At 37.3% G+C, this 23,279-nt stretch overlaps 2 protein-coding genes across 6 annotated transcripts in view; one reads left to right on the forward strand and one right to left on the reverse strand.

The window, feature by feature from the left end:
* The window catches only part of LOC137250854 (uncharacterized protein DDB_G0280579), an 89,521-nt gene extending 82,089 nt beyond the window's left edge, over positions 1-7,432 (reverse strand). For 2 of the 4 annotated variants that reach the window (XM_067784475.1, XM_067784470.1), the window contains exon 1: positions 6,448-7,432. In XM_067784475.1, the coding sequence (XP_067640576.1) occupies positions 6,448-6,515 (68 nt within the window). In that variant the 5' untranslated portion in view covers positions 6,516-7,432. The remainder of the gene's footprint in view (positions 1-6,447) is intronic. The other 2 variants (XM_067784471.1, XM_067784472.1) reach the window with 2 other exon arrangements.
* Positions 7,433-10,319: 2,887 nt separating this feature from the next.
* Positions 10,320-15,568, forward strand: LOC137250852 (kelch-like protein 26). Of its 2 annotated transcripts, XM_067784458.1 has the most exons (5): positions 10,320-10,621; positions 10,689-11,610; positions 12,264-13,101; positions 13,173-13,553; positions 13,769-15,568. In XM_067784458.1, the coding sequence occupies exons 2-5, from the start codon at positions 11,392-11,394 to the stop codon at positions 14,254-14,256; spliced, it is 1,926 nt and encodes a 641-aa protein (XP_067640559.1). In that variant the 5' UTR covers positions 10,320-10,621; positions 10,689-11,391; the 3' UTR covers positions 14,257-15,568. The 2 variants fall into 2 exon arrangements, with proteins under 2 accessions (XP_067640559.1, XP_067640560.1); XM_067784459.1 differs by lacking the exons at positions 10,320-10,621; positions 10,689-11,610 and adding an exon at positions 11,795-11,954.
* Positions 15,569-23,279: the final 7,711 nt, after the last annotated feature.

The following is a 23,279-nucleotide window of genomic DNA, read 5'->3' on the forward strand; positions in this document are numbered from 1 at the left end:
GAAATTCATCTGAACGGCGAATTGATTGAATTCGCTTTGCCACCACCTGGTATAGATTCGCCTTGATCGAAATCAATGAAAATTTTCTTTTAACTTGACGTTCTTCTGCACGGCGAATTGTTTGAATTCGCTTTGCCACCACCTGGTATAGATTCGCCTTGACATTTCACATATATGTAATCAGCTAAGAGCGAAGATGATGACACATGTGCATGTATACTAGGGTGGGTCGATTTGTATGGACGAAAGTTAACCGATATCGCGCCATCGACTTTTCGATAGAATTTGTGCTCAGGAAAAAAATTTTCACTACGCATACCCAAAAAAATTATTTTCGAGCCTGCGAAATTTTTTTCGACTTTAATTTTTAAGTTTTTTTTCATGACCTACTAAAAAATGTTTCATATGTATACCCTGTTCGACCCACAAATGACCGCTAAAAACGTTGGCGATAACAAAAATAACGAAAATTTTTTTATAGGTCATGAAAAAACCTTAAAAATCAAAGTGGAAAAAAGTCAAAAAAATTAAATTTCGCAGGCTCAAAAATTATTATTTTTTGGGTATGCGTAGTGAGCCCAAATCCTATCGAAAAATCGTTGGCGCGATATCGATTAATAAATCGACCCAGTCTAATGTATGCAGCTAAATAACCAACTATGTGATATAGAAGCGAAAAATAAACAAGCAACTGTTCGAGGGAGCTTTTCGCGAAAGGTCTGGACCCTAGTAGAAATAGGCAAATGATAGTTGATTTTAAAAAGTTATAATTGAAGTACGCGAGTGATTAACTGTGAGGTACTACTATTTTATTATTATTATTATTATTATTATTATTATTTGCTATACAGTTATTTATTCGACAGTTCAGCGATTCGAACGATAACAGAAGGTGCCGAACAATCAAGAGTCGCTTCCCCAGGCCGTCGGTTCTATGTACCGGAGCGACTCGGGATTTTTCCCGACCAAGGACAGCCATTTCAGTGTAACCCCATTTAATTTGTTGCGTCCCTCCCACAAATTGCCATCCTCCTAGCAGCTCCTTGCAGCGGGACTGCTCCATATTCTCTTGCTTCGGGAAGGTATCGAACCCAATCCGGGTCCGTCTCCTGACCCGGCCCTGAGAAATGGATTTGCTGCATCTGCCGGAAAATAATCTTTTTGGGACGGTCATACTCTTGTCAGTGTGTCTCGTGTAAGGGATGGTTGCATCGGACAGGTTGTTCTGGGCTAGACCCCAAAACCAGACGTTCACGTAACTTCTATAAATCTTTTGTGGCTCCTTGCTGTTCACGTCCAAGGACGTCCCGTAGTCTGCGTTCTGGCCTCCCACAACCCAGGCGTAGTCACCCGTCACTTACTCCCAGAGTGACGACGTCTCCACCATGCACTTCAGAATTCTGCAGTTAAACTGTAATGGATTAACTGGGAAGAACACGGAGATAGTCGACTTCATGAAGCGGCACAACACCCGCATTGCTGCGATTCAAGAGACTAAACTCACAGCAGGATCTGCATTGCAGACCTGTTCTGGGTATAATGTCCACAGAAAAGATCGCGAGATCGGAAATGGAGGCGGCTCGCGTTTATCAATCACCACACTGTGCAATATCATATATTTGATCCCGACATCGACCGCAGGGACATTGTATTAGAACGTCAAAGATTATCTGTACGGTCGGGCGATGCAAATCTAGAAATCATCAACATCTACATCCCTCCTTTCACCTGTTGCCCCAGTGGATACCGCCCTGATATCAGCGGTGTACTCACTGGAAACAATCGCATTATCTTAGGCGATTTCAATGCCCATCACGATCTATGGCATTCAAACTTGCGGGTGGACAGTAGGGGTGAGATGTTAGCGGATCAAATAGAAGAAACGACGTTCTGCACTATAAACGGAGACGCCCCCACACGTATGGTAGGAAGCTGTCACAGTTCGCCGGATATCTCAATCGTGAGCGCAGAACTCGCAAACTGCGTCAACTGGCAGCCGATGGCAACATTGGCATCCGACCACCTGCCTATACTTATTTCGCTCGAGCGTCCCGCCGACTTCATCGTCGCAGAAAAACGCACTTTCATTAACTTTAAAAAAGGAAAGTGGGACGAATACAAATCCTTTACAGACAACCGCTTTGCTGCCCTCCCTATCCCAACTGATGCCCGCCAAGGGGAGCGTGCTTTCCGCAAGGTCATTGAATCCGCCTCGGCTCGTTTCATTCCCGCCGGTAGAATTTCCGAAATTCGGCCCCACTTCCCGGCAGAGGCCGCAAGTTTAGCGGGAGAACGTGACCTTATAAGACAGCTCGATCCCGGCGACCCCCAAATAAGGGATATAAACCAACGCATCAGATTGCTTGTGGATGAACACAAGCGGGCGAAATGGGAGGAGCACCTAAGCGGTTGTAACCTCTCTGCCGGTGTAGGTAAACTTTCGTCCACTGTAAAGTCCTTATCGAATCCGTCTAGGCACAATGACAAAGTTTCCATCGCCTTTGGCGACAAAGTTCTGTCGGATGCGAAAAAATGCGCGAGCGCTTTCTGCCGACAATACATAATGCATTCTACGGTCGACAAAAATAGACGGAGGGCCAACAGACACGCACGTAAACATAAGTTCAGCACGTCACCAATTACCATCACCGCCAAAGAGGTTGAGGATGCCATCGGTCATGCTAAACCATCCAAAGCAGTGGGCCCAGACGGCATAGCCATGCCGATGCTTAAAAGCCTAGGGAAAGAGGGTTTCAAATATTTAGCACATGTCTTCAACCTGTCTCTTTCCACCTTTGTCATACCCGAAAAATGGCAAATGGCCAATGTGGTCCCGCTACTAAAGCCTGGGAAACCAGCTAACATAGGATAGTCATATCGCCCGATATCTCTCCTATCGCCAGTAGCCAAGACGCTTGAAGCCATTTTGCTCCCCCACTTCAAAGCAAATTTGCAGCTAGCCTGTCATCAGCATGGCTTTAGAAAACTCCACCACCACCGCACTAAATGCCATTAGCACCCAGATAAATTGCGGTTTAAATCAGAAGTCCCACCATAGAACAGTACTCGTAGCGCTAGACCTATCAAAAGCTTTGATACGGTCAACCATGGCACGTTACTGCAAGACTTGGAAGGGTCTACCCTTCCCCCATGTCTTAAAAGGTGGACCGCAAATTATCTGGTTGGTCGGCAGGCATCGGTACAATTCAGAAACGAAATATCAAAGCCAAGAAGAATTAAACAAGGGGTGCCTCAGGGTGGTATCCTATCTCCACTTTTGTTTAATTTTTACATATCAACACTACCTTCGCCACCAGGAGTTACTATTGTTTATTACGCCGATGACTGCGCAATAATGGCCACAGGCCCGGGCCCAAAGATCGATGAGGTTTGCAACAGAATAAACGGATACTGTAACAGGTTAAACTCTTACATATCCAGACTCAACCCAGACATACAAAACGTATGTCTCGCTTGCAATGTGTCCCCACATAACACCAACCACCTCTTTAATTGTAATGTGGAACCAACGCTTCTAACACCCCTTTCAGTATGGTCCACCCCTGTTGATGTTGTTGTTGTTGTAGCGATAACGTTGCTCCCGGAAGGCTTTGGGGAGTGTTATCGATATGATGGTCCTTTGCCGGATACAGATCCGGTACGCTCCGGTACCACAGCACCATTAAGGTGCTGGCCCGACCATCCCGGGAACGATTTATGTGGCCACATTAAACCTTCAGGCCATTCCACCCCAAGTTCCATGAGGAGCTTGGGGTCGCCAGAGCCTCTTCTGTTAGTGAAACAGGATTCGCCGCGGATAGGTGAGGTTGACAATTGGGTTTGGAGAAGCTATATATTGCGCTGGCAACCTGAAGGGTTGCGCTATCCAGCCCCTTGAATCTGGTATTTTAGTCGCCTCTTACGACAGGCATACCTACCGCGGGTATATTCTTATCCCCTAACCCGCTGGGGTGATCTGCATTGCACCACCCCTGTCGAAACAGCAAGTTTCCTTGGACTCCCGTTAGAGGATATTGATGACAATTTGTGATCGGTCGCAGCTATTAGGTGGGGCGAAACATTGGTACAACAACAACAACAACAACAACAATCAAGAGTTCTCTGAAATTCGCTACAGTAGTAATGAGAGTATGGGAAGCCCTCCTAGTTCATTTCGTTAGCATATCAAGCACTTAAGAACTCATAAACGCACCGCAATATTTAAAAAGTTGAATCCAAGGTATTGTTAGTTGAAGCGAAAATCAAAATTCGAACTGAATTCTAGAAACGAAATTTAAAAACCCAGTGATAAGTTGCTTTCAGGTAGACCTAGCACGTATTTTTTTAAATTTTTTAATTTTACATTATAATAATTTTCTTTTTGTAAAATTATGTATTTTTAGTTTTCCTACCTAACTTCAATCATATCTGTGTTTTCATAAAAAGTCTACTTAGAACGTTTGTTCACGAAGCGAGCGATAAGTCAGGCGGCGATCAAGGCAATAATTTCAAACAGTACTTCATCAAGAAGTCCACTTGAATGCAAGGAAGCATTAGAGAGACTTCGCTTAGGCATATCGATACTGGGCTCCCGGTCATAAAGGAATATAAGGTAACAAAAAGGCCGATGAGTTGGAAAGGAGGAAATAACACCCGATCAATCGACGTTTGACTCCCCAATCCGTTTGGGAGAAATCAAAAGGAGACAGGAGTTGCATATGGTTCAGTGGAGGGCAAAAGCGCGGGGCTGGAAAATTTCTAAGACCATGTGCTAAACTTATGAAGTTAGACTCACAAAGTTGCTCATATTTCTTAGGATACAAGACTAAAGGCTCACGTGCGGCATACGAACTGGGCACTGCCTCCTGACGTCACATGCTTTGTAAGTAACAGCAAATGTAAGAAAGGCGATCTGCAGGAAGAAACGGTTGAGCAAGTTTCGTGTTAGTGTCCTGAGCTCGCGAGGTCGAGGCTCCAACGACTAGAGGCGACAGAGTTGCCATAGGACGGAGTTGTTCTATAACATATTTAAGTCCTAGTGCCTAATTGCGGTTCTTACGTTTGATCGCCAAACAAATTCTGGTAAAACTATGGACACATTCAGTCTATGTGTCCCTATTGGCCGGCCAGCTCAAGCTAAGCCAAATCTAATGACACTAACTTTCTGCTTTTACGGGTTTACTTCAGAGTCGATGTCATTTACAGAGATTCTAATAAAGCTTAAGCTGAAAAAAGTTTCTCAGTCCATTTTTATGTAAGACTTGACGTGATCTGTTTATCTTTTGCCTTGTTGCATACTCGTATATCATGAAAACCTGATCGTTAATAAATTGACCAGGTGTTAGTCTATTTGAAAACTGCTATGAACTGGCAGAAGAGTCCTAGGAGGAATGAATTGCTATTTCCAAGAAGTAGTACTTTGGATTGGATAGGGAATGGAGAATTAAAGTTTTGTTTCTTAGATCAAATATTACACTCTGAAAGCCTCCTAAGGATAGGTTTCGTCCTGATATATTTTTCGAATCATATCCACTATCAACAGCTAATGAGTTGATTCTTGAAATATACGTGAAAAAAGGTTTTGGGGATACTTATAACTTTTGGTATTTTTCTGTGTGGAATTAAGGCTAATCAATTCCTTTGCTTTGTCCCCCCACTCTTAAAGCTTTAAAAAGAGTCATTAAAAGTTATTGGAAAAATTATTTTGGTCCTATTGGACTAAATTAAAATAGCTCTTCACATATCCAATTTCGATTCCATCGACTGGCGATACAGCACCCTGTCCTCTCTTTGCTGCTGTTGTTTTTGATACGGCTGATAGATTATCTGGGGTAAAACAAATAGCTCATAATTCCTATATATATATAATATTTTTTTAACATGGTGCATATGGGAGGATGGTCTACTACGCTAGTTGCTATATTAGTGCACCATTAACGATTCCGGGTGAAATATAAGGGTAAGGGGTGGAGCCTCTCGAGTCAAAAACAAATGAACCCTCAGAGGTAGAAAATTTTGTTTCGGCGTCTAGGAGGATCTCTCTACCAACTATTATTTATATTTATTATCAAAGCGTGGTGCACTAATGGAAAATTTTAACAAAAAGTCAACTGTCCCTAACCAAATGGTAGTATTTCAAATATGGGTGATGATAGGCTTACTCTCTGCGCCGGACTGCCTTCTATCATTTGTATAACATAACCAGGTCTTTGGGGTTTTATTCGCTAAAAGGAGGCGATTGTCTATTTATTTTATGGTTTTAAACTGGTTAGTACAATATTTTATCTATGTATCATTCACTATTGTTCTTTCAGATGGCTATAGGAACTAAAACCGCGTACACTACGTACGGTTTCAGCTACATATGCATAGCTGTTTAATGTACAAAATTTAAGAAGACTTATATTAAAGAAATATTAAACGTTTTTGTAAAATCATTAAATTTACCTCCACTTTTTGCTATCTAGCAATCTGAATGTGCTGCTTCTTTTATTGCGGGTTGAAATTCCAAACATTAAGATTTAAATATATTTTCAATTATGTCCTTGTAGCAGACTTAATTACCGGCTGCTTAGCTACTCGTCTTAAGCGACACCACAACTCTTTAACACACGCTTGTTATGTAGGTACTTAGCAGAAAAAATTGTTTATGGATGATTATTGGATAAAGTTAAGTTTTTGCTTTTGTTTAAGTTATTTTTATTTTTTTTTTTTTTGTATGCTTCAATGCTGTTGGCAGCGGTTGTTGGTATAGCGAGTATATTTAGGTATCGTATCGCTTGAGTTGTTAAAGAAAGTTAAAAACCAGTTGTGCAAGTAAACGTTTTACTTCGCTGAACAAAGGAATGCCAAGTTTTGCATGAAGTAATATACATAAACACACACGCCACAAATGGCAAGATTTTGCAGGATTTAATCTGTTATAACTTATAAGTATGCAGTAAAATGTGCATTAACTTTCAGATCCGCCTGATTCTATCATTAAAGGACAGAAGTGTATATCAAATTTGATATTCTCATATGGTCGAACATTTAGAGCGTAATTTGTATCAACTTAAATTATTGCAGTCTATGAAACCTTGTTAATTCAAATCACTTTAACAACTAAATTGAAAACAAAAAAATGTGAAAGTGTATCTTTATGCAACTGTCCTGTTAAAATCTTAGCTATCTTTTCTGTTTAAATTTGTAGTCTCTCTCGTCCACTGGTGTAATTACATCAAGAGATGGTGCAATAAAAGATGTTTGCCATTGTTCTGTTTTCATTCATTTAATTTTTTAAAACATGAATATTCGTCAGTAGAAATTCTAATTTCAAACAAGCCAAAATGGTATCAAATTAAAACCGTTTTACTTTAATTATAAGTAAAATTTGAATATAAATTCAACAGCGGCTAATATACGCGAAATATAGCGTAAACAACTTCCAACAAGAATTACTGAATGCGAGAAACTAAAGAAATTTCGGAAAAACACACAAAAAATAACAGGGTTGCATTATTATGTATTACAGGCAAATAAAAAGAAGAAAATGCTATGGCCGCGTCACAATGAAATTTCTCAAGTTCATGAGTTTTGATGCAAAAGCGAACATTTTCAAAGATGATAAATATAATAGAAACGTCACTCGTTACTTTGCATAATGTTTTCGGTTAGGGCAAAGAGGATAAATATAATAAGAGACGACAATTAAAAATATCCTCTTCGACATTGTCACGATCAAAGAACTTCAGTCTTAAGACCCGAACACATAAGAATAACCTATTTGACAATCCCCACACAAACACATGAAGTCAACTGCATCGTCGTGCACTGACAAATGAAGTGACTGCATGTGTTTGTAAGGAGATCGTCAAATAGGTTATTCTTATGTGTTCGGGCCTTTAGCAGTTGAAACTGCTGCTCTTTCACATAAACAATTTCTCGAAGCACTGTTTTAAATAAATATTCCCACAATCCTAGAAAAATACTTGCTACATATTTTGTCCCCTATTCATTTGTTAAAAAGCAGTTTTTAATTGTCAAAAGTTTTGGAAAAGTACCAACGAGTGGGAAAAATAATTACACTTAAGCCCCCGTTACTGATACTTAGCATAGACTTGACTTGACTTGGCGTAAACTTGGCAACTTAGCCACGATTATACTCCACTTGGCGCATAAAATCTGGCATCATAATCAGCGTTGAAATTTATTTTTAAATAAATGTCAATTTGTATGACAAAATGTCAAAATGAAATGGAAACAAACAAATGGCATCTCAAAATGTAAACGTCACTTAGAACTTACATAGAAAATCAAAATTCAACAGACTTCTAAGTCAAGTTAAGTTTTGAGTAATCAGTAACATGCAATGTTCATTTAACAGAACTGTAAGTGACAGTTCCCAAGCCAAGTCAAGTCTATGCTAAGTATCAGTAATGGAGCCTTTAGGCAAGGTGCAGACGAGGCTACGCGTCATAGACGCCTGCATGCGAAATTTGTATGCTTTGATTCCGAACACATGTATTTGAATGGAGAGCTGCATACGAGGCGTCAGCTGCATGAAAGCGACAAAGCATGAAGTTTTCGTGTAGCCAAGCGTACAGCAATGTTGGTCGCTGAGCGTACGTACGCTTAAAAAAAATGAAGAAAAAGATGGTTGTTTACATTTTTTTGTATGCGAATTTGTGTAATTAATTAAAAAATGTTACTTTAGTTAATAAAAGTGCGTGGTAAGACATTGTTGAAGCGTTTAAAAGGCTAAAAAGTGTTGGAAACTAGAAATCACCCTTTTCTCTAGTCCGCGGTGGTTTAAAATTGCCTCTCATAATTTACAAAGGCACGGGACTGCAAACAACGTTTAATACCTATTTTCCTTTGATTTCGGGGACGGATATAGCTGAAGAAATTAAATTTTTTATTTTTTTCAATAACTGTTTGCTTTTTGTAGCGACACTCGAAAGTAGCTTCGTGTGCAGATCTTGAGGCGTAGAGATTGTAGCTGTATGAAATATCTTATACGCGTCTATGACGCGTAGCCTCGTATGCACCTTGCCTTACTAAGTCTGAGAGCACTTATAGATAAAACACATGCCAAATACTTTTTCTTAACCTTTGCTTGCACCCAAATTAATAATTTAATATGAGAGCATAACACTCTTAAGACAATTCAAATAATATCAAAAGGAGTATCAAAAGACGCGCTTTCAAATCGCGAATCTGAAAACGGAAATAAAAAATGTTGGGTTTATCAAAAAATATTTGCAGAAGAAATTGAACATTTGCATGTGAATGTTGTAATTTTGATGATTTTGTTGTACCATCAACACACAAAGAGGGCGCACTGTAGAGTTGCAACATCTATCTATTATTTTTGATACAAGTTAAGAGGACTTTCGTCGAAGAAAATAGATATATCTATTCTCTTTGATCTCGATCAACTTCGGATCAGCAGGGTGGCTCTGTTGATTTCGTTTTTTGTGGAAAATTTTTGACAGCTAACCCTTTTACTTGGTAGCACTTTCACATACATGCATTATGGCATCCGATATTTAAAAAATGTTTCCACTCTAGACCCCATAAATTTGAAATTTAAGTCTAAAGGCAAATTATTCAGATCAAAAAATAATTATGTTATATTCATTATAAACCATGATAGAAATAATATACCTTCTTTATTTGCTTATCTCCAAGAAAATATAAAAATTACAAGAACCACAGCATAATGTACAGGAACCCTATTGTGTTTACACATTAGTTGAGTGCTGCCAACTCACATAAAACTGATCCAGATCGTTCTAAGAAGATTTGATTGTGATCTAGACCCGAATAAATCAATTGAACGCTACTAAGTTCTCCTATTCATTGTATGTACTATGCTTTAATTTCTATAAAACTTCTTGAATTAAAAGACCAATAAAACGAAAAATATTAGAACAACATCTGTAGAATTTTTATATAGCAAAAATGTGAGTATTATATATTTGCCAAGAAGAAAAAATAATAATTATACTCATAAACAACTTTAAAATGATCAATACAAAATCATATTACGTATGCCCACCGGTGGTGCACATAGCCACGGTGGGTCACATGACAGCGAACGTGTTAATCTAATTTTATATTGAAAACCATGGGAAAACTCAATTCTTAAAATTTTACATGGATATGACACTCTTGTGAATTGCTCAATCGTCAAAATTTTACTTCGGTTTACTGTGGTTTAAATTATAAATGCTTGTGGAATGGTACAACCTTTACTTACCACACTGCTCTTTTTCGGCTTGGCACAAGCTTTCATATTTTTAAGTGTTTGTTTCGCCCTGTGAGTGCACACCTGACATTTTGCAATTTCGCCCAAAATGCCATTAATTTTTTTTATCCAATCAAACATTTGTCTATTCATTTCCATCACCTTTATTTCCTTATCTAAAACACGTTCACGGAAAAACTTGGGTTTCTAGAACGAAAGTTGCAGCCGTTTTACAATTAACAAAATCTTTAAAGTTTTAATCGTTAGAAAAGCAAATTAGTGTGAGATTGCCTAGTGTAAAATAACAAATTATTATATATTTCTACTCCTGCCTTCGTTTGGAAATACAGTAGAAAACTTACTTATCCTGTGTCTTGTAACTTGAGTAAGGTGAATATCAGTAATATTTTCATTGCGTAAAATATGCCTTTATTTATTTGATATATATTCATTTCAGTTAGTAAAATAGTGAAAATCATCCGCCGATGCAACCGACTCTTAAACAACAATTACTTCAAATCAAACAAAATCGAATCGTAGTCCGACCTTGATTATCATCATGCAAGAAGCAGCTATTTATTGTTTTTGATTATTTGTATAATTGCAAAATAAAAACGAATGCCATTGGTAGCATATGTCGGCTTCCCCAACCTTGAATATGTACACTTTTTAACGGTAATAGCGATAACGGAGACAACGAAGGGAATTTCTAAAAACAAAGCTTAGATTACATACAACAACAACACAGATAGCAGCAGTGAACAATTTGATTGCCATTCTCGAATGATAAGATAGATGGGAGTGAACTTTCTCTATATAAATGAAGATAGCAACAAGTCAAGTAAATTCGCAAACGTATACTTAGTTTAAGTGATAATAGAAGCAGAATAATCGCTGTTAATGCATGTACCAAGAAGCACATTATAACAAAAATTATTTGGCGGTATTGGTGATAGTAAAATGAGTTACTTTCACGCAGCCGCTTAAGCCAACTTGTATTAATTACAGCTTCACTGCTTGTACTGGTATTCTATATTTATTTAGTGACATCTGTAGAAGAAGAATCCAAATAAGAAAACGTGCTATCCTCAAAACGTTTTCTTAACAATTTATATCTTTCCGAATGTATTGACTTTTTATTCATACTTTTCGCAATAAGAATGGCTGGTGGCGTTGCTTCCATATCACAAGGTGGCTCCGGAAACCGCGTTAATTCAACCTGCGCAGTTTGTTCCACACCTTCATATTTGTGCAATGCAGGAAATGACAGCTTTATGCAAATAATACATTCAGAAGCTTTGATGAAGGGTTTGAATTCTTTACGTTGTGCGGAAAAGTTATTTGATGTTACTTTAATTGTAGAAGGGCGAACGTTCAAGGTGAGACAAATGCATTATTAGTACTGTTTATCTATGTACGTTTCTATTAAAATTATGTACTTAGTTGCTTTCAGTAGAGAGCCTGCTCTCAAATCACAAGAAGAACTGCTAAACAACAGGGATTGTTCTCGTATAGGGGCAACCAGCTTTGGCAATACGTTTAAATTAACAAGTTATGAGACTTTTCGGCTTCCGAACCTTTCTGGTTTTTCAACTGGTTCAAGCGCTAACAAACAAGTTGAAATTCTAACACAAAACGAATATCACATGTTGAAATTCTTTAAAGTCTGAAACGCTCTGAGGGGTAGATGCTATTCCCTGAGTTCTCACTCTGTATTATTAATGTAATTATTTTATGTAATTTTGAATCGTATTGGCTTTTGCATTAACAGATAAAGAGTAATCGAACAGATCTTCTTTGCAAACCCTGCTGAATATGCTCGCTCAAGAGGTCCTATTAAAATTATCCTGTGGTATAAAAGGGAGTTCCAAAGGAGCTTTTATAATAGAGCAAGCCTTTGGAAGTCATTTCTGAGTGCCTCTATAAAATGTTCCGATTAACCTGTTATTAATATTATTATAAATTTTTTGATTTCGCAGCTGCCAATTTAAATAAAATGTATTAATATAACTATTTTAATTGTTTTACACAGGCACACCGTGTCGTATTGGCTGCCTGTAGTGATTACTTTTGCGCCATGTTCACCGATGCCATGCGTGAAGCTCAACAGTCTGAAATAAAATTGAATGGTATTAATGCTAATGGTTTGGAGTTGTTGTTGGAATATATGTATACTTCGAAATTGGAATTAGATCGTAATAACGTACAAGATGTTTTATCCGTATCGACCCATGTCCAAATGAAACCAGCCATTGATGCTTGTTCACGTTTTCTTGAGTCACAAATCGATTTAGACAATTGTGTTGCCATTGCTGCGCTAGCAGATTTATACTCTTTGGAGCCACTCAAAAGAAAAGCCTATCGTTATATGTGTTCACGACTCGATGAATTTGCACATACTCCCGATCTTCTAAGCCTTACCCTAGATCAATTTGAGCATGTGCTAGAATGTAATTATCCAGTAGATTGTTCAGAACAAAGGGTACTTGAAATTGTTTTGGAATATTGTTTTCAATCGAATTTAAAAGCGGAACAGACTCAACGTCTCTTCAGCCAAGTGCAATTTTATCAAATAAGTGCATGTGCGCTAAATGCCATTAAGTCCAAAATGAATACATTTTGTTGTAGCTACTATCGAGTGTTGACTGATGAATTGTTTAAACAAGAATTGGACAAATTACGTTTGACCGATATGTATGATGAAGATGATACGCCAACAGCCGAGGTGTTAACGAATACACGTGGCATGGAACTGGCTTTAGTGAAAATAGGTGGATTTGAGACAAATGGTTTAACTAATCGTATAAGTTGCTATCTACCATCTAAGGGAAAATGGGAAAGATTGACCGTAATCCCACATATTGAACAATGTAAGTACTTTTAATGATAATACATAAATAGTAACTTTGTACTAATATTTTTCATTCATTATTCCTTAAAGGCAACTATGGTACAGCTGTATTGGGCAATGATTTATATGTGGTAGGGGGCTCTTATGATGTATGTCTAAAGGAGTACATACATCCTTTCGGTTTTCGATATTGTCCTGCTAAAAATAAATGGAAAACTATTGCGCCTATTCAAGCAGATCGTTGTCGATTTTCATTGAATGCTATGGGCAATAATTTTTTGTATGCTGTTGGTGGTGTATGTGAACTAAATGAGAATGATGGTGGAGCTGAGCTTTGGGCACATGGTATGGATGTTTCAAATTGTGAACGTTATGATGCTAGCGCCGATCGTTGGGAATATTTGCCTGCTTTGTCGGAAAATCGTAGTCAGCATGCCGGTGTGGTTTTGGGTGATCAATTATATATATCGGGTAAGTAGAAGGGACAAAGGATTGTAGCATCTCCGGAATGAATTATGCCAATTGTGTATGAAAGAAGTATTACCTTTTCAAGTGTACTTCAGGAAGCGTAAAGCTTATTTCCATATCAGTATTTCATATCGAACTGGAATTGTTCCATCCCAAGACGATGCCTCTGTAATCTTTACATGGCCAATAAAAATAAGTTAACAATTCACTTCCTATAGGTGGCATTGATCGTCATATTGTACTTGCTTCACTTTGGCGTTTCGACACGAAATCGAGCAAATGGCAAAAACTATGTCCCATGCCAACACCACGCGCAGATCATGTTCTACTTGTTTTCGAGGGTCGTATTTATGCATTTGGCGGCTGGTATGAGGATCCTGTCACAGAAATGCGTGTATTGGCCGATGCGGTGGATGTATACGATGTGACTACAGATCAATGGATAACAGAATCACGCAATCCTTTACCAAAGTATTATACTGGCGTAGCGGGGGTGAAAAGAAAAGTATATTTTATAGGTGGATTGCTGTCTACGGCAACTATAAATCGAGCAACCTCAGCAGTACAATGTTATGATTTGGATACGAAACAGTGGAACTTCAGTTCTGAGTGGGAATATCCTAAGGAAGTTTGGGAAAGCACATGTGCTACTTTCTATGTGCCACGTGAACGCGATAACGTAAAGTACTTTTGGGATGATGCTTGAAGTGCAAGTGTAGTGCAGCACTGTTCAGTGTTCAACAGCAATTAAATACGTTTGGTGCATGTACTAATATGAAATCGAATTAAATTTTATTGTTAAAAAATTAGTAACTGTAGCTGCGTAATATGGGCATTATAAATACATACCAGTAAAAATTGTGTAAACGTTAAAGTAAATAATTTATAATAAATAATATGAATGATATATGTAATGAAAATATGTATATTTAGCACGAATGAAGCTAAATTTATATTAAAATGAATTATGCAGAGCTTGTTATTATTGAATGTTGTTTTCAATTTTCTTATCTCTTTTGTACGTATAATACATAGCGTATTTATTTTTTATAAGTGAATTTTGTGCATTATTAGACTAAAAATTAGCAAAGTAGACCTTCATGAATCTCAAAAATAATATGTCTTTTTTTAAATATGTATATGAAAGCAATATTAAGCCTTAATTACATGTGCATCACGGAGCTAACTAGCTAGCTTAACTTAGCAGAACATTGCATAGAACTCTGTTCGATTCCATATTACAATGAACTTCATTAACTTTTTTAATCATGAATCGATCTAGATGTAATTTTGTGCTAAATAATTGAGACATGTTTTGTTTTAAAATCACATTTCTATTTTTTTGATATGAATAAATGTATTTCAAATTTAGTTCATATTAAGTAGCTATTTAACTTTACATAGCACTTTTTTTCAACAACTAAAAATTCATTTCAGGGGCCCTGTTCTGATTCGAATAGAAATGCGATTCGCAAGCTGTCAAATCAAATAAATTTTTTTTCAAATCCGAAAAAAATTTCTTTCGAATTGAGTTACATAATAAGGCCCAACTGTCATTATATTTCTACACACATCCATTCGAATGCGTGGAACTACAATGCATACATTTTTTTATGTTATAAGACTGGAATTTTTTAAATTTATTTAAAGCTAAATGACTGAATTTCAGTTACATACTGCCTTATTTTTTATTTATTGTGTTTTGTTGCTGCCACATTTAAGCTATGCTGTTTAAAACTTTGATGCTGCACATAAGGATTTTAAGAAACTTATATCAAAAGCGAAATTAATAGCTATAATCCCCTAGCTACAGCTACTATAGCTATCTTTGCAGTTTTATATTTTTACAAAATTTGGCAGGGCCATTGAAAAAACTACTTATTTGATAGTGCATACATACAATACTCGTAAGAAACAAATTTAAAAAATAGGCGTAATTTTAAGATGCGCAACTTTTAAATATGTAATGAGTTTGAATAAAATAATTTGTAATAAATTGAATTGACGATACATTTTTATATTTTGCATTTTTTATAAATAAAAAAAAGAAAAAATGTACCAAAAAAAATGTACATAAAACGTAGCTAATTATTGTTAAGCATACGCGGCCAAACTGACGCTTCATTCCCAGCTTGTGCACTCGATGCTTCCCAATGCAGTCGGTTCTATGTACCGGAGCTACTCGGGATTTTTACCGACCAAGGACTGTCATTTCAGTGTCACTGCTACAACAACAACAACATGCGTAAGCTAGCGTCTTTCAGCGTCTTTCTAGCAAGGCTATGACCTATAAGCCTTTAAGAGATACTAACGCCCAAAAAAATAAAACAAATATACAGATGCAGTAATTAACTTTTTATTGAATTTTGATTAATTTCAATTTTAGATACAATGTACTATGCAGATAAAATATTCTTTTTTTTTAGTATTATTTAGATACTGTTTTTTTTGTTTTTTTTTTTTTAATTCAAGCAATCCAAGCAGCATTTTATTGTTTCTTCTTAGTCTTTGCACATAATCATCTCAATTATCAACTTCACAAAAATTTACGTACATATGTACATACATATATTAGGGGAGAAAAACTTTTTTGAATAGTTAGACAAAGTTGAGTATTTGGACTAGAAAACTATTTGCAAAACTTCATCGGAAGCGAAAAAAATTTCTTTGCCATTATAGAAATTTTAAATGTTTTTTTTTTTAAATTTGCAAATGATATTACTTCGACAGGCGCTACATATGTATGTATTTTAGTATGTTATATTCTACTTACGTGCACATTATCAAAGCGTAATTTGATAATAGTAGTAAACATTTAGGAGCAACGTTGTCGTCGGTCTTTATATTCTGAGCACCTGTTAAAATGCGCAGTATTTTGTGTTAATCGTCGGCTTGTTTCGATGCTACATAATTGCCACATAATTTGTTAGCATACTTTTAGGTGCAATGTGTAAAACATTCACTTCCGTTGTCGTTGGTCTTCTATATTATGAGCGCCTGGTAAAATTCGCAGTATTTTGTGTTAAATCGGTATGCTTAAGGAGTATTGTGGTCTCAATCAACTTCCGTGCTCCTGTTTTTGGGGCTAATTTCGTTACAGCTTTCAGTATTTACACGAAAAGTAATTTGGAAGATACGTCCTTTTGGAATTACAACCAAAACATCGTAAATGTCCTGTTTACACGAAAGCAGATTCTGATTACCAGAACAACGAAAAATAAAACTTAGAAGGGTTGGTTGAAAAAATCCAATCGAAAATGGAGCAAGATCTAATCATATTCAGACAGACTCCTGCCAGTGCGTCACGTGCAAAGGATGGTTCGAACAGGGCGTTCTTGGCTAGGTCGCAACATCCGTCAACTCCGCTACACTGCTACAAGAAAAAAGAGGAGCGAGACTATGCCAGTTTGAAATGAAACTCGCATGCTCCGTTCGGCATTAGCACCACCGCCGTGAGTTTTACTTACTTCAAACTGGAAAAACAAGCGGAAAGGATGGGTTTGATAGTGAACCAGGACACAACGAAGCACTAGCTGGCATCAAGCAAAGAGTGAGTGCGTTTACGTTTTGGCAACCACGTCATTGTTGGCAGGCATAATATCGAACTAGTAAAGTAATTCGTTTGTTCGGAAACCAGCATTAATTAACGTCCGTCTGGAAACGAAGCGAAAAATTACTCTTGCCAACAAATGCTTGTTTGGACTGAAAAGGCAGTAAAGAAGTTAAGTCCCATCGCGCCAAACGAAACTCGTGGAAAAGTTTTTTTTGGGCTAAACTATTTTGTTCAAGTGGATGAAGATGCCTCGACTAAGAAAGTATTTTTATCGGGAACCGACTCACGCGTGAGTGATAGTACTTAGCGACATATTATCTCTCCCACCACTAATCCGGGAGCGACACCATCCAGGAAGGGTACCACCCCCATTAATTCTTTCTGTGGTTGTCAAAACAAAAAAGACTGCATTAGGAATACTTGGTATCTTCCCTGGAATCTGGCTTTATTTGGCGTATCATACCTCCAGCGCTCAATCGTACTGCGGTACATAAACTTCACGAAGGTTCTTGGAAGTCTCCTGATTGGAAAGCAAAAAATCAAATCAACATTTTTCGTCGTCCTGTATCAGCACACGGTAAAAAGCCTACAATTTAAACATTTTTGTAGTGAACAAAATTCAGTTCAAAATTTATGTTGTATGTGGTTTTAAGAAAAAAGCTAACTTAATTGGCGCTTAGCCGTTTAAAGACGCGCCAGTCACTTCTTCGTTGGATTAATTGGCGCCAATCTGTCACACCAAAGGAATTTAAGTCGTTTCCCACCTGGTCCTTCCAGTGGAGTAGAAGCGGGTTCCGATAAAAATACTTTCTTAGCCAGATCATCATCATAAATCCTAGAGATGCCGTGAAATTATACCCATATGGGTAACCAGTTCACGTGTAGTTCTTAAGCTTCTGAGGGTAATTTTGGGGCAATTTCTGAGACACCCTGGGGATCATCCCGGGGTATTTTTTGGGTAATTTCGGGGTCCTCCTGGGATCTTTTTGGGGTTATTCTAGGGGCTCCCTCGGGATCCTCCTGGGGCCTTTTGGAGGTCATTTCGAGATGGTTTTTGAGACTCCCTCGAGGTCCGCCGGGGTTTTTGGAGAGCATTTCGGGGACTTTTAAGGTTAATTTCGGCATGGTTTTGGGGTTTCCCTCGGGGTCATTTGGGGTCCTTTCGGGATGGTTTTGAGGACTCACTCGGGTTCATTTGGGGGTCATTCCATGATGGCTTTGGGGACTCCCATTTGGGGGTCCTTTCGCTATGGTTTTGGGGATTCCCTCAGGGTCATTTGGGGGTCATTCCGGGATGGCTTTGGGACTCCCTCGGGGTCCTCACGAGGTTATTTGGGGATCGTTCCGGGATGTTTTTGGGCACTCTCTCGGGGTCATTTTGGGCACTCCCTCGGGGTAATTCCGGGATGGTTTCGGGGACTCCTTCGGGGTCGGTAGGGGATCCTTTCGCGATGTTTTTGGGGACGCTGTTGGGATCATTTGGGGTAATTTCTAGATGGTTTTGGGGACTCCCTCAGGGTCATCCGCGATGGTTTTGGGGGGCATCCTCGGGGTCATTCCAGGATGGATTTGGGGATTCCCTCGAGGTCCTCCCAGGGTCATTTGAGGATCATTCCGGGATGGTTTTGGGGACTCCCTCGGGAATATTTGGGGGTAATTTCGGGATTGTGGTGTCTTCGGGAACTCTATTGAGATCCCCTCGGGGCCATTTTGGGATGATTTCGGGGAATCCCTCGGAGTTCTCCCGGGGTATTTTGGGGATGATTTCGTGGAGTTCTCCCGGGGTATTTTGGGGATGATTTCGTGGACTCCCTCGGGGACCTCCAGGGGTGAGTTGAGGGAAATTTCGGGGTTTTTTGGAGGGCACTCTCGGTATACTCCGGGGGATATTTGGGGATCATTTCGAATTGATTTGGGGCTATATGGGGCCGCCGAAATGTCCGTAGGCTCATTTTTAAGTTCTTTTGCAATAACTTATATTTAGATTTAAGTATTTTAACGATCTTCTGGCCACGACTTCTTCTTCCCAAAAGAAAGGCTCCCACCGAAAATAGGCGTTATCGGTTGGTAACCACGCTTAATGATAAAATTTGGTATTTGCAAAGAAGACATGATCTACAAAAAATCACGTGGTTCGGTCAATGACGCAGCCCATTTTCTACATAATAATAAAAGAATACGGGTTTCGCACACTTATAACTTTATAAAGCTACAACCCAAAAGACCCCAGGAGTATTCTGAGGGAGCCCCTGGAATGACCCCTAAAGGACACCGAGTGATTTCCCGAAATTACCCACAAATTTACCCCGAATGGCCCCGGGAGGGTCCCCAGTGTGTCCTAGAAATTACACCCAATGAAATTTACAAAAATAAGAATGGCCGGTTATCATCACTCAGAATACTTTATGGTATCGCGGGGATACCAATTGCATTTTCATGACGAATCATGCATAGTTTTTATTTATCGGAATTTTTTCCAAAAAAAAACACAAATAAAAGTACAATTCAGACTTTTTTTTTAAGGACAAATAAAAGACCGGCCCCATAACTCTGGAACGGCTCTTCCAAGTGAAACGAATTTATTACCAATAGATTCTTCTAAAGGTTTTAACACATTCGAATTTTGCGTTGTTTTGGCGCTGGCGTCACTTTGAAAGTATGCATGTTGAAAGTTTTCCTGCTACAATGAACTCAAACTTTAATTTTTCATCATACCAAAAATTTAAATAACAAATATTTTAGTTCAAGAAATACATTTTTTTACGTATTCAATAAAATTAACATTAAATAACAAAATTATAGAGCTGTAAAGAAATTAATTGACTATAGCTCAACAATATGGTTGGCTCATCTCATGAGCTTAATTTATTTTTTTCATTTCACTGGAGTAGGGATTGTCAAAAGAAGATGGCAAACTCAACATGAAACCAACACATTTTCTTACAACACACAAAAACTGCTAAGTTTTATGTTTTCATTCCATTCCATTCGTCTAACACCAACACGCAGATTTTGACAATCTGAACAAAGGTATGTTGGTGTTGTAGAGCTGAGCCAACTACAAAGTTGAGCCATGGATTGGCAACGCCAGTATAACGTAAGTTTTTGAATTTATTGTGCGTTAATTTGACGTGGCCGTTTCATTGCCTGTGGCTTAGGAACGTATCGACAAAGGCGTGTATATTCAAAGTCACCTGTTGAAGCAACGCAAGCGCCAAAACGACACAAAAGTCGAATGTGTTTGGCCCTTTAACAGCCATTTGAAAGTTTTTGTAAGTAATATGTACCAGAAAAACTAAAACCAACTTTCATCAGTAGTATTATACTTATACTTTTCCATAGTAAACTTGCGCTGTTTTTTCGCCATAATATTTGATCCAATGGAGATATTTTCTTGAAATTTAATATACCGCTTTCTGTTAAAATAAAAAGGGTACTGTATGAAAAAAAAAAAAATCGTTCTATTCGATCACCAAAAGGCGTCCCAATGCGCTTGAACTTTGTTTCTGTTTTTACGGCCGAGTTTTTCAGTGCGAGTTTAAACTCTAGTTAAAGTTGACTATTAGAGTTTAACCTTGCCACTTTGTTCGATAACATAAAATTTTGCTGTTCATCTCAGCTTAAGCGGCCGAAGGGCAGGGTTAAACCAGGGATGGAAAATAATAATTTTTTTTTTCGGAGTCGAAAAAGTCCTGGTCAAAAAATTGTCCTAGGTGAAAATGTTTGAGTTCCCAGGTATCCCTATAGCAATATCATATCGAATCATGCATCCTTTTTATATTTCGAACTTTTTCCATAAAAGTCCACATAGAAAAGTAAAATCTGTATTTTTATTTTTTTTAGTCCGATAGAACTAGTTACACTCGGACTTTTAAAAATAAAAGTCCTGAAATAAAAGTTAAATCAAGACTTTTATTTTTTAATGCCGAAATAAAAGTCCCGCTTGATAACAAAGAAACGGCTTACCCGAATTAAAAAAAATGTTTATTTCGGATAAGCCGTTTCTTTGTTATCAAGCGGGACTTTTATTTCGGCCTTAAAAAATAAAAGTCTTGATTTAACTTTTATTTTTAAAAGTCCGAGTTTAACTAGTTCTATCGGACTCAAAAAATAAAAATCCGAAAATAATTTTTATCTTGATCCAAATATATTTAAAGTCCAAAATTAATAGTTCTGCAAGGACTTATATTATAAAAGGAATAACAGTTGCAGCCCCTGGGTTAAACTCTAGTCAAGTTTAACTGGAGTTTAACCCTTTCAGGTCTATGGGAAATATATTTCCCCATTAATAAATTAGGCAATTTTTATATTTTCTTATATGGTAACTCTGTTCAAGCGAGTGTGTTTAAATATAAAAAGGGGTATGTGTTTAAATATAATCAAGTTAAGCAGATTGACAGTATTTTCAAATATTCTTTATTAGAAGTGTAAGTAAAATCGGCAAACTTTCGAGGAGTGAAGTGTGTCCATATTTATTTAACTTATTTAGAATTTCGCGTCTCAAATTGCTTTTTAAAGCTTTTTATTTGTTGAATGGTAAGTACGAAACTAAACAATGATCAATTATGTAATTAAATGGGAAAAAGTATCTAAAAATAAAGAATTATTATAAGGGAAACATGTTTCCCTGTGGACCATAAAGGACATTTTTAGGTACTATTTTTATTATTATTTCATGATGAGATTTACTCATTTATTGATGTTTTTCGAATTCACTACAGACAAAATGGCTGGAAAAAGATGCAGGGAATTTCATCTGAAAGAAGATGAGATTTTACAATTACTGATGGCTGACAATAGGAATGGAGAAGATGAACTACAACTAGACGAAGAAGATCAAAAATATCTTGCTCAGGATATGGAAAATGGTGCCAAAAACATTGCCGTTGGACAAACATATGTCCAGGGGGGAAATCCATTGGGAAGGTTTTCAGGACATATCGTTTGTCAAATGGATGGACACAAAATCTGTTCATATATTGGCCAATTTCATTTCACCCATCGAAAAAGGCTTCGTAAAGAGGCTGGGTCGGTCGAAAATATAAATATTACGTGCCCAGAGATGATAATTAAATATAATAAATATATGGGTGGCGTTGACCTAATGGACCAGCGAAAAGTCTGCTATGAAGTTGATCGCAAAACAAAGTTAAATACTACTAACGCCTTTTTTCGATATAATGGATATTGCTATGAACAGCTCATATTTGGTGTATAAAAAGTTACATGAGAAGAAACTTGTAGAGGGACCGCTTTTGAGCAGTCTAGAATTTTGTCAAAATATTGCTCGAAGTCTTATAAATGAATTTTCATGTAGGCAAAGACCCAGGCCGTCCGTAGTGAATAAACCGAAGAGTCAAGTCGGTGTGAAGCCAATTTTACCAATGCACAATATGCAAAAAGTAAATAACATGAAGAGGTGTGTAAATTGCGCTAAGAAGCGGATTGAAAATAGGACGCATAACATATGTGTAATGTGCAATGTTCACCTCTACTATACTAGCAAAAAAAACTGCTTTTCAGATTTCCATAAATCATTTATTTTCCAAAATCTATATATTTTCACGACAAATTTTTAAAGTTTGCATTATTAGAAAACAAATGTTCCCTGCTGTTCCGAAATTCCCGTTGAGGTCCATAGGGAAATATTTTTTCCATGAAATTACAAAAAAAAAACCGTGAAATTAATTTAAAAGTCGAATTGGTTTTTATGCATTTTGCTTCCAAATCAACTAAATAACAGTACAGTAAAATTTACTTTTAGTTTTCTTACGGTCCTGAAAGGGTTAAATTCGCACTGAAAAACCCGGCTTAATTAAAAGTAATTTTATTGATAATTTGAAATATTTTAAACTTTTATAAGCTTAATTTAAATTATAAAGGTAAAAAGTGGCAAGAAAACTCCTTGCTCACTCGCACTTCACTCAATTTTCAAAATAAATGACTTGTTATTGAATTTTTTTGAGATTGCAAAAATTATAAATTTTTGTTGCTACAAAATTATTTTATTTTATATGCTTTTTTCGGCAAATAAATGGTTTTCTGTTTTACACTTATAGAAGGACTGAAGATATTTAATTGCCAATTTTTTTATTACAATTCGGCATAAATCTATTATAAACTGTTATAGATTAAGTTACGGTACTGAACGTACATCATATTACCACCACATACGA

This window comes from Eurosta solidaginis, chromosome 4 (assembly GCF_040869045.1).
Source record: "Eurosta solidaginis isolate ZX-2024a chromosome 4, ASM4086904v1, whole genome shotgun sequence".
NCBI classification, from domain to species: domain Eukaryota; kingdom Metazoa; phylum Arthropoda; class Insecta; order Diptera; family Tephritidae; genus Eurosta; species Eurosta solidaginis.

Coding starts and splice junctions, on each gene's coding strand:
- LOC137250852 (XM_067784458.1), top strand. CDS start 11,392: ATGGCTGGTGGCGTTGCTTCCATATCACAAGGTGGCTCCGGAAACCGC. Junction 11,611..12,263: donor TAGAAGGGCGAACGTTCAAG/GTGAGACAAATG, acceptor TGTTTTACACAG/GCACACCGTGTCGTATTGGC. Junction 13,554..13,768: donor TGATCAATTATATATATCGG/GTAAGTAGAAGG, acceptor CACTTCCTATAG/GTGGCATTGATCGTCATATT.